At 38.8% G+C, this 12500-nt stretch overlaps 1 protein-coding gene across 18 annotated transcripts in view; it reads left to right on the top strand.

Moving 5' to 3' along the window:
* Nucleotides 1-12500, top strand: part of LOC106880009 (soluble guanylate cyclase 88E) — a 298134-nt gene that overhangs the window by 199869 nt on the left and 85765 nt on the right. For 16 of the 18 annotated variants that reach the window (XR_016243587.1, XR_016243586.1, XM_089359439.1 and 13 more), the window contains one exon: nucleotides 11761-12500. This exon is cut by the window's right edge and continues 53 nt beyond it. Coding sequence is in view for 16 of the 18 variants with exons in the window: in XM_089359439.1 (XP_089215565.1) it covers nucleotides 11761-12500 (740 nt within the window). In the remaining 2 variants the exon portion in view is untranslated. Of the gene's footprint in view, nucleotides 1-3265; nucleotides 3403-10665; nucleotides 11521-11760 lie in introns of those variants that run through there. The other 2 variants (XM_089359430.1, XM_089359436.1) reach the window with 2 other exon arrangements.

Genomic DNA, 12500 nt, shown 5'->3' on the forward strand with positions numbered 1-12500 from the left:
ATCATTATCATCATCATCGTCGTCGTCTTCATCATCATCATTATCGTCATCGTCATTATCATCATCATCATCATCATCATCATCATCAACCTCATTATCATCATCAAAATCACATTAAAAGAACTAACAGCAGCAAACCGTTTTCGTTAGTTGAGGGGAGGGGGTTGTTCGTTTTTGTTTTTGTTTAGTTTTTTTTTACATATTGCATTTTTAAACTATAGCAGATGTAGCCAATTCCTTTTTGTTTTCTTTTTAAATTTGTTTTTCTTTTTCTTATTGTATGTATGGCATTTATTTTATAGCTTTTCTCCTCTTCCTCCATACAAAAGTATATAGACACTCCTTAGATATAAAACACAAGGGCGAACTAAGGAGAGAAAACCTCAATACGATCTATCGACCTCAGCCTACTAGAAATAGCACTCATACCTCCCTCATATCTGACATTACCACCTTAAAATGGGAAGGAGATATGAGCATGCAATGTAACGTATCCATAAGGCTTGTGCCAAAATTTGAAACTGTTATTGCATTGTACCACTATTTGTTCCGCTGCCACAACTGACTCTTAATATTGATTTCAAATTTTGGCTCAAGGCCAGCAATTTCAGGGAAAGGGTTAAGCCAATTGTAATCCAGCTCACCACCTTACTACCGGCTCTTAATATTAAGCTGGCATAAGGCGGCGTGATGGCAGAATTGTTAGCACGCCGGGTAAAACGCTTAAGCGATATTTCGTCCGTCTTCACGTTCTGAGTTCAAATTCTACCGAGGTTGACTTTGCCTTTCATCCTTTCAATGTCGATAAAATAAATACCTATTGAATACTGGGGCTCGATGTAATTGACCTACCCAAGGCGGCAGGTTGGCAGAAACGTTAGCACGCCGGGCGAAATGCTTAGCGGTATTTCGTCCGTCTTTACGTTCTGAGTTCAAATTCCGTCGAGGTCGACTTTGCCTTTCATCCTTTCGGGGTCGATTAAATAAGTACCAGTTACGTACTGGAGTCGAAAAAATCGACTTAATCCGTTTTCTGTCCTTGTTTGTCCCCTCTGTGTGTAGCCCCTTGTGGGCAGTAAAGAAATAAGACCTACTCCCTCTCCCAAGATCGCTGAGCTGATGTCAAAATTTCCATAATCATAAGGCGGTGAGCTAGCAGAATCGTTAATATATCGGACAAAATGCCAAGCGGTATTTCATCTGGCTTTACGTTCAGAGTTCAAATACCGCCGAAGTCGACTTTGCTTCTCATTCTTTCGAGGTCGATAAAATAAGTACTAATCGAGCACTAGAATCGAACTAATCAACTGCTCCCCATACGCACAATTTCAGGCCTTGTACCTATAGTACAAGGGAGAACATGTATACGGCAACTACAATCCGAGATACCTTTCATAAAACAAGATTGAGGAGGGTGATCAAAGTTTAAACGCCTGCAGCATAACAGCAACATCAACATGAATAACGACGAGGAAGAGGAAATTCTAAAGAAGAGAGGGATGATATTGTTGAAACGTTAACATATCGTGCAGCCCTATAAAAGAATCATGTTGCGTTATGAATGTAATTATGTAAATCGGACATTCCTTCACACTGACGTCTCTCTAAAGACAAAGTGACTAATAGGTTGCTGAATAATTGAACACACACATACACACACACATACACATCTATATGCACTCACACACACGTATGTGTTCAAGTTATTAGAAATACAAATTATGCACACATGCAAGTATACACATGTACGATTATACATAAATACATATACATGCATACGTACATGCATGCATATATGCATATGTATGGACGTATATATGCGCGCGCGCGTGGTGGTGGTGGGGTAAAAGAGTGAAGGAGAGGAAGAGAGAGAGAGAGAGATTGTATACAAAGCTCTGACCGACTTTTAGCATTTATATAAAGTACAAACTTGATATTTAATGCTGCAAATTTAATCATCTATACGATTTCCTTCATTTTCTATCACTTCTCTCCATCTATCTGTAATTTTTTGAATGCCTGATTTCAAAAATTCCTTGTGTTTGAATTAAAATACGTATTCAATTCACTTTTTTTATATCTCCCTTGCTGGCCATGCTTTTCTCGTCAAAATAGTTTTGCAAAGATCTAAAGATCTAAATGAGCGGAAGTTTAATGGCGGAAGGTCTGGAGAATGTGGAAAATGTAGCATTTTTTCCCAATTCGAACAATTCCAGAACGTTTTTCGTGACTTGAGCAGTATGAGATCGAGTATTATGAGTGTGATGGTCGTTTTCCACAGAATTCAGTCGTGCTGAATCCGCATTCGACGAAGCACGAAGTAACGTGAGAGTCCATCACTGCAGAAGCCTCTGCACCTCGGAGCCAGTCTACTAAGGGATCTTGGACTAATACCCATTACCCATATAGGCGTTTACTTCCCCAGTTGTTTCGTTATCTAATAAGCCCAGTCCTTATTCTAAAGATCATCGACCCTCTAGAATACCCTCGCACAGCATGCATTCCCAGTTACCCTCTACACACAGCTGTACAAGAAGGACGTTAACCTCGTCGACCTAAACGTTCTCCGATGTCTGGATATAGCTCATTCTTCTACACAATCCTCACACAATATTTTATGGGATAGACTGGAATCTTTTCCCCGTAGAAATTATAAGGTGGTGAGCTGGCAGAAACGTTAGCACGCCGGGCGAAATACTTAGCGGTATTTCGTCTGCTGTTACGTTCTGAGTTAAAATTCCGCCGAGGTTAAGTTTGCCTTTCATCCTTTCGGGGTCGATGAATTAAGTACCAGTTACGCACTGGGGTCGATGTAATTTACTTAATCCTTTTGTTTGTCCTTGTTTGTCCCTTCTATGTTTAGCCCCTTGTGGGCAATAAAGAAATAAGAAGCTATAGCGCTCATCTGCTTTATGTCACGAAAGAGCCAGCAAAAAAACTAACAGTAATGGGAACCAAACCAGTACACGTGCACTCATTACAAGTTTTCTATGACGTCTGGAGTGTAACAGATCATCTTACAATTAAAGCTATCATGTAAAGTACATTAACTCTACCAAGTGCATAGCTTGCTCTACAACAAGAGATTGCACAACAATGTCTATGTATGTGGGTGCGTCGAATTCGTACGACTGTATGTGTGTGTGCGTGTGTGTGTGTGTGTGTGTGTGTGTGTGTGTGCACGCACACATGCATAAACATACATGTGCGCGCGCATGTGTTTCTATGAAGTTGTGATTTTGTGCGTGCGTGTAGGAAAAGATGTTTGTGGTGCGAAAATACTATTGACGGGTAATTGCACGTGAGTGTGTTTGTGTGTGGTATGAGAATGTCTGCTTATGTACGTGTACACACACACACACACACACACACAACTGGGGAAAAAAGAGCGAGGAGGCAGAGGTTCGTATAAGAATCAAATATCTTTTCTGTGTATTTCTCAGACATATTTCTCTTTATTACCATTTTTACGATGGAATTCAAGAAATTCTTAATACTTTGTATAATATTCCATATCTCGTATGCATTTATTTTAACGTATTCACCAACGTATACATAAATACAAACATACATACATAAATGCCTACGTACGAACATGCATACGCGCATTCGCACACACGAACGCACACACACATACACGCGCGCGCGCGCGCGCACAGACAAGCAGACAGGCAGGCAGACATATTCTTCTCTCAGCGGCCACAACCGAGATGTGTTTCGCCACGCCGCACCAGAAATTTGTTAGCTTTTTCAGTTCAATTTCATGCTGCGTGTTTCTGCCAATAACCTGAATGTAGTTGAGAGTTCTTCTTCCGCTATTAGGGTGCGGAAGTCTCCAAGAAGTAACATCTGATATGGTTTGATGTTCAGCACGATAGCAGTGGCCAACAAAGCCCACCATCCGTTGGTAACAATAGTAGAGATGAGTGGAATGTGTAAATAAATCTTCTGTTTGGCCTTGGGCACTCGCCACGAGATGTTGTCAGTCCTCATGAGAAGCTTGGCATACAAGCCATCAAAACAAATCTCGAAGCTTCCTCTTCATAGTGTAAGATTTTATTTTCATACTAAAGAATGCTCTCTACAAGTGCCTTGCTCTTTTACTCTTTTACTTATTTCAGTCATTTTGACTGCGACCATGCTGGAGCACCGCCTTTAGTCGAGCAAATCAACCCCAGGACTTATTCTTTGTAAGCCTAGTACTTATTCTAACGGTCTCGTTTTGCCGAACCGCTAAGTTACGGGGATGTAAACACACCAGCATCGGTTGTCAAGCGAAGTTGGGGGAACAAACACAGACACACAAACATATACACACACATACATATACATATATATACATATATACGACGGGCTTCTTTCAGTTTCCGTCTACCAAATCCACTCACAAGGCTTTGGTCGGCCCGAAGCTATAGTAGAAGACACTTGCCCAAGGTGCCACGCAGTGGAAATGAACCCAGAACCATGTGGTTGGTAAGCAAGCTACTTACCACACTGCCACTCCTGCACCTGTTAACTTAAAAACTCTAACTTTAAAATTCTTGATTTTTATTCTGAAGGGGTTATTAGTGCTTTTCAGGAAAACTTTCTTAATTGTCAGCAACATAGGACCCACTAATGAGTTTCCAACAACAGAAGAAATCCTTCAAGGGGACACTTTGCTCTTTTTCGTTTTCCTTACGGAAAGTTTTCACTCTGTCCAAAGCAAAGGCCTTACCATCAAAAAGATTTTATCTAACATATTCCCCTCTCAGATTCACTGGCTCGTTTCAGCGGTCCTTCAGTTTTTCTAAACTCTATAAAAGAACTCGGTAGGTTGAGCCTCCAACCAGGACTTTCGCGACATCCTTAAAGCCAAAAACTTTTCAGCACCCCCTCGTACACACTCTTTCTCTTCTTCGTTCTCTCTCTCTCCTTCCCTCTTTTCTCTCTCTCTCCCTCTCTTCCCCTTTCTTTCTCTCTACTTGTTCTTACCCCTTCTCTCTCACATATGTTCATACACATACATACTACTCGCGTGTAGATGTTCTTGCAACGTTTCCCGAAACATGCGTATCATATGACCTTGGCAGATACTACAAACTTTATACATATATATATATATATATATATATATATATATATATATATATATATATATATATATATATATATATATATATACACACACACGTACATGAACTCATCATCACTGTTGTGACAATTATATACACTACATACATCATTCAGGCCTCGTCGCAAACGCGAGCTAGTCGGTTGATATTTAGCATTGATAAGAATGTTCAAACTCTGACGAACAAAACCAACGAGTAGCGGCATACTTCTGTCACCCAACACCGATTTGATTGAACTAATAACGAAAAGAAGAGTGTTAGTTACGTTAAACTTCCGTTTCATCTGCTTCTGTCTTAACTCCGGTTTATATTATGTTATCGATGTTGCGCTAGACAATTGAATGCGTGAATAACATTTGTATTTCTGAATCTGAGAAGCTGGGGCTAATTACACCGTAGTGGTTTACCGCTGTATATACTTCATCCTGTCCTACAAAAGATTGAATAATAAACTAATGAATTGTTTGTTACTAATGCATTGCTCCAGTCAAATCATTTAGCAAATTTTACTTACCCCCCCCCCCCCCCGTGATACATATTTATAAATATAATGTGCTGGTGTATCTCAGACAACATGGTTATAGTATAGTTGTTGTTGGCACTCCGTCGCTTACGACGTCGAGGGTTCCAGTTGATCCGATCAACGGAACAGCCTGCTCGTGAAATTAACGTGCAAGTGACTGAGCACTCCACAGACACGTGTACCCTTAACGTAGTTCTCGGGGATATTCAGCGTGGCACAGTGTGACAAGGCTGACCCTTTGAATTACAGGCACAACAGAAACAGGAAGTAAGAGTAAGAGAAAGTTGTGGTGGAAGAGTACAGCAGGGTTCGCCACCATCCCCTGCCGGAGCCTCGTGGAGCTTTAGGTGTTTTCGCTCAATAAACACTCACAACGCCCGGTCTGGGAATCGAAACCGCGATCCTATGACCGCGAGTCCGCTGCCCTAACCACTCCGTCGATTGCGACGACGGCAGTTCCAGTTGGTTCAATCAACGCAACAGCCTGCTCCTGAAATTAACGCAGAAGTGACTGAGCACTCCACAAACACGCGAACCCCTAACGCAGTTCTCGTGTTCAAGGTGACGCATTGAATGTCACAAAGCTGGTCTATTGAACGACATGCACAACTCATTTTTATCAGCTGCGTGAACTAAAGCGTCTTGCTCAAGGATACAATGCGTCGCCTTGTATTGAACTCACGACCTTACAATTGTGAGCCGAAGGCCCTAACCACTAAGCCACGCGACTTCACTTACAACGACAGCTGCAATGTATATAGGTCACTAACAAAATCTGCCATGTCATAAAAACAAAATCCGATTTTCTGATATTTTTAAAATGTTGAGATTAATGCTATTATAAAAATATAAGTGGTGATTATTTTCGAAGATTTTAAAGTTTTATCTCATTTCTTTTGTGTATGCTGTTGAATTTTCTTTCTTCCTATTTTATCATTATCATCCTCATCATCATCATCATTATTATTGTTATTATTATTATTATTATTATTATACAAAATATACACTAATTAAGCTAAAGTAATTTGTCTGAGGTATCCAGCCAAAATAAATATGTCATTATCATTCAAAACCAACAATTAAAAAGCATTCTGTGTATTTCTACCACGATTTAAAAGTAAGACAAAGAAGTAGACCAGAAAATAATTACTGATTTTCTGTTGCATGAACGAAATGCTAACGATACACATTTGCGACAATTAAAGATACATTATGCAGATTGTTTTCCAAACTTCTGCTCGAAAAAAGTTACTTCTAAAGAAGAGACTAGATCCCATGCTTTGAAGTTATATATAAAATCCTTGTATAAATACATAATAATAACAGTTCGACTCAGGTCCTCATTATTTAAAGTTTTGTGAATGTAGGACACGTCCGCCTCATCAGACGTTCGGTCAGGATAAAGCCTCCCCCTCTCTCTCCCCGAGCATCTGATGAGATTACACACGTGTTTTTTCTACAGAACTTTGAGAAATTTGTATTTTTATTAAATTCTTGTAACTCCAACTAAATGTGTTGATACTACTTTCTTCCGTTGGTTCACTCCCTCGTATGTATATATGTGTGTGCGTGCCTGTGTGTGTGTGAGTGTGGCTTAGTTCATGAGACAATATGCACATAGGATATAAATATGGGACGAACCTCGGGAGCAGGAAATAAGTGTTGAACATGAAAAGACTGAAAAGTAGTCTCAATTTGTCATTGAAACTACTTCACATTCTTCTATTTTCTTCGTGATTGCATCTGGGAGAGCACGAATGTTGCAAACGGGGATATTGTGAATACATAAAAGAAAACTTATAAATAGGCATCAACACCTGCACATATAAAACACTTACACACACACATGATAATAATAATAATAATAATAATAATGATAATAATAATAATATCAGCATATCACTTAAACAGAGCGACGAGCTGGCAGGTTCATTAGCACGCCGGACGAAATGCTTGGCGGCCTTTCGTCCGTCTTTACGTTCTGAATTCAAATTCCGCCGAGGTCGCTTTTGCCTGTCATTCTTTTGAGGTCAGTAAAATAAGTACCAGTCGACTCACCTACTCCCCAGAAATTTCTGGCCTTGTGCTAAAATTTGAAATCGATATTATTTAATATTATTATAAGCTTATTGATTTCTAACTACTGGTTATTAGTACTGATTTGTTTTAAACATTGTTTTAAGGCAAGACAATGCAAGTTATATAAAAAAAAATTAATAGTACAGAACGATGGTTACTACTATTCTTTTCTACTCTAGGCACAAGGCCCGAAATTTTGGAGGAGGGGGGGGCAGTCGATTACAACAACCGCAGTACGCAACTGGTACTTAATTTATCGACCCCGAAAGGATGAAAGGCAAAGTCGACCTCGGCGGAATTTGAACTCAGAACGTAACGACAGACGAAATACCGCTAAGCATTTCGCCCGGCGTGCTAACGTTTCTGCCAACCTAACGTTTCTGCCATATGTATGTATGTATGTTTGTATGTATGTATGTATGTATGTCTTCGGTGTTAATTCCACAAAGTCTGCATCGGTTGTTACATTTCACTGCTTTCCCTGCATCTCTGTCCCTTTTGTGCATCAGGTGAATGTCTGTCTGTCTGTCTGTCTGTATGTATGTATGTAACAAACGAAGGATGGAGGTACTGATTTCACATTCATTCCAAAGTTCCAGCTGTTTCGACAACAGATGGGTAATAAATCAGTTTAAGACATTGGAAAACATGAACATCAACAATAACTTTGATTATATAATATTGATTATATAAGGAAAATCCATAGTAATTTCATCGTGACCTCTATGATTGAACTCTATGAACTCACTGGGAATTTTCATTATTTAATCGATATCATATGATCAATGTCACATAATTATTGCTGACATTCATGTTTGTCAACTTGGTAAAAGATTTATTGCCCATGTGCTGCTGAAACAGCTGTAACTAACGAATAAATGTGATACTAGTATCACGTTTATTTAATGATAATGAGAGCTGTTTTATGTTGGACGGTTTATGCAAACATGCTCAAGAACCCTGAGAATTTTCTTGATCATAAAGTGTCCTAACTCCTTCAATTTGAATCTTTCTGGCAGCGGTTCTCAACCTGTGGTCCGCAAAAGTAGTACTGGAGGTCCGTGAACTAAATTCAAAATTCCATATACATACATACATACATACATATATATATATATATATATATATATATATATATATATATATATATATATATAATATGAGGATAAAATCTTTGTAAGAATTTATCAAGTAGTCAGCGTGAAAATACCTCATAAGGTAAAAAAAAACATCATTTTTTTCCATAAATTATATAATTTAATTTATATATGGGCATTACTATACAATAATGCCTCACGCTTAGAGGGTAGTTTTGACTTATAAAGTCCCTCTAAGCGCGAGGCATTATTGTATAGTAATGCCCTTATATAGATTAAATTTTATATATATATAGTAGTCGCTTCCATAGCTGAATTGAGGCCTTCATTTAGGCTGAGAGCAGTATTATTGAAAAATCTATTTAATATATTTTTATGAAAATGTATTAGCCTTTCAGCTTAATATTTTTGTTGTTTTTAATACAGTTTTGTTCACACGCACACACATACACATTAATACACGTAGATGTATACAGATAGATAGATAGATAGATAGATAGATAGATAGATAGATAGATAGATAGATAGATAGATAGATAGATAGATAAAGGGTGTGTGTGTGTGTGTGTGTGTGTGCGTGTGAGTTTTAAATCAATGTTTTGTTTTATTTATACAGCTTATATATATCTAATGTTTCAAAATGTTTAGGTAAGCGAAAAGATACCCGTTTAAGTCATGTAATAGTTATGGACTGAAGAACATTGATATGTATTGGATAACTAAGAAATGAAACACATTCGACTCTATTTTCAACTGCTGTGAGTGACATTAGTTTTCCATTTCTCTTTTACGACGTGAGAACAATTACGATAGAAATACTGACAAGATAAAAAGAAAAGACGAGACGCTGGTGATGCTAAAATAAACATTTGGCTAGATTTGTGTGTCTCTTCTGATACTTAATCGCTCTTGGGGTGGTTTAAGTTGATAGCATTTCATTGCAAAAAAAAATTCCATAATCCTCAAATATCTGTAGCCAAGCTGAAATATTTCTAACTTCCAGACTGACGGCGAGAGAGAATATGCTAATGGATTTCTTTCTATAGTCAAGTCCTAAAGCAGAATTTAAAGATATTGCTACACTTTCAGACAATTTAAATGATGTCAAACTAGAAATCATAAGGAATTAATTACATTCTTTATCGTTTCAATTTTAAGTTCTGTCAACAGATCGAATTTCCTTCTATTACTATATTTCAGCTTTGAATTAAGGTCTAACAAAACAGACGAGCGTTTCTAGGAACGGAGCATTGACCAGGTAAAGTACCGGTCAATTACTGGTGGTCAGTAGTTTTGACTAACCCTCTCTACTCAAAATTGTGACTAAATCAGAAACCATTATCATTATTGGTGATTTGTTCCTCTCCACTTCCTCTTTAGCAAGTCAACACATCTAGCAACTGTAATCAGTTTTCGCAAATACGATTTGCTTTGTTTGGATGTTCTGCCTTAAGAATTTTACTTTTACATGCCAGACATGTTTGACATCTTGGCAGATATCTACCGCCACTGGTAGCAGACCGAGAAGATACTTATTCTGTGATTTGAGGTGTGACCGATCACCGAGCAAAGGGAATCACATTGATCATTTTCAGCTCGTAAATCTACGGTTTAACAAGATTTTGACCAACGTCAAAGCAGTATGTTCTTGTCGCCGCTAGTCTGATTGGTGATGCGTAAATATACGCAAAGCGCGCAGAGCAACGAAACCGTTCTGCACACACGCATTCAGTGTTCGAGTGAAGTTATGTCGCGCACTTACTGTTACGCGTGTGGCGGATCCAACTAACAGCTGAGTCCACTATGAAAATTGTTCCGCCGCCTTCCTTTAGCCAGTAAGCAGGTTGTCTTTATCTGTCTGGTGGCTTTGGTGAAAAGAAGTTGTGTGGTAGATGAGATTGACAGAGCTGAAGACAGACACTTCATTTTTGGGCCAAGCCTTCATCAACTTCTTTAAGTTTCACTTAAAAAGGAAAATGAAGGCGGAGAGTGAAGTGTTGCCTTCCGGCAAATTTTTCGCGAGGTGGATGAGTGGTGAGTATGATTTAGAGTCGACGGGCGTGTTGTGAACATACGCCTGTGGATCGAAGGGCAACTGGGAGAAGTCAGGATGAACATGGTTTCGTGGGTCTGCCGCCTTTGAGAAGTTTTTCTTTTAATTTTTTCCCCCTTTTTTACACACTTTTTGTGTAATCCCACGCAATATCGCTCTGTACCGCCTTCTGTCCTTTAGTCAACTTTGTGGTTTATAAAAAATGGTGTTGTCATCATCATTATTACTATCACATCCTTGTAAAGTGTCTTTGGATCTGCAGTTCTTTCTTTTTCTTTCTCTCTCTCTTTCTCTCTCCCCTCTCTGTTTCTCTCTCCCTCTCTCTTTCTCTGTCCTTCTCTCACTATTTTTATCTCTCTTTTCTCTTTCTCTCTTTCACTCTGTGTCTCTCTACCTCCTTCCCCCCCCTCTCTCTCTCTCTTAAGAATTTTGACGAAAGCAGTGCTATGGCGCTTGACTTCAGGAAATCTTATGCTCAAGTTCACCCAGTGCACTCATTTTCCACTCCTACCCATCTCATATTCTTACTATGATTCGCACCTATCCCAGACCCACTCAAAAAGAACTTTACCCAATAATTCTTCCACAGGCCTTTAAATACAAACTGAACATCAACTCAACTGATTCATCGCTCTGTGAAGGCCTATAAAAGTTGTAGGTATTTCCGTAACTTCTCTGATTAACTACTAGAAACTATGTGTATTGTATATAAAAATGTTTTAAAGCTTTGTAATGGTCACTAACATATCGTTTTCTTTTTTCTTTCATGGTACTTTCCTCACCATCATGAACATTGACGATGACAATACCAACATTATGAACAACGTCATCAACATTAACAACAACCGGAAATTGATACCAACTCACAAAAAAATATTACATTGTTATAACTAGCCGTAAAGACAAAATGTATGGCATAATTATCCAAGCCATCGTCATCTATCTTCAGGAGACGTATGGAGAAGAGACATGGGAAGCGATTCGTCAACGGGCAGGCATTGAAGAACACAGCTTCAGCTTACATGAGAGATATAAGGAAGATACTATCGTTCGAATTTGTGATGCTGCCAGTAAACTAATCGGTGTCGATCGGAGTACCATTATGAACTCATTCGGTGATTCTTTCGTTGCCTACGTGAGCAAATACAACTATGACCGCATCTTAAAAGTACTGGGGCGAAACCTCCGAGATTTTCTCAACGGGCTTGATAACCTTCACGAATATCTGCGCTTCTCCTACCAAAATATAGTACCGCCCTCTTTCTTCTGCGAAAATGAGCATAGAATGGGTCTGCACCTTCACTACCGTAGCTCGCGGAGAGGTTTTGTGCATTATGTAATCGGACAAATTAAAGCCGTCGGTAAAACCTTCTACAACACTGACATTGATATTAGGATCATAAAACATGATGAATCAGCTGACTCGTCGCATGTCATATTTGATCTGAGGTTTGAAAACGAGGGATTTAATACTCAAGTTGACAATAAGGTGGATGACAAAGACCAATTCAAAGTTCCAGCTTATTTTTTTCGCAATCTTTTTCCATTCCATATTCAATTCAAAAAGAATATGGATATTGTAAGCGCTGGCTCGGGACTTCGAGCAATTATACCAAATATAATGAACAAAAACC

This window comes from Octopus bimaculoides, chromosome 11, assembly GCF_046866305.1.
Source record: "Octopus bimaculoides isolate indiv1 chromosome 11, ASM4686630v1, whole genome shotgun sequence".
NCBI classification, from domain to species: Eukaryota; Metazoa; Mollusca; class Cephalopoda; order Octopoda; family Octopodidae; genus Octopus; species Octopus bimaculoides.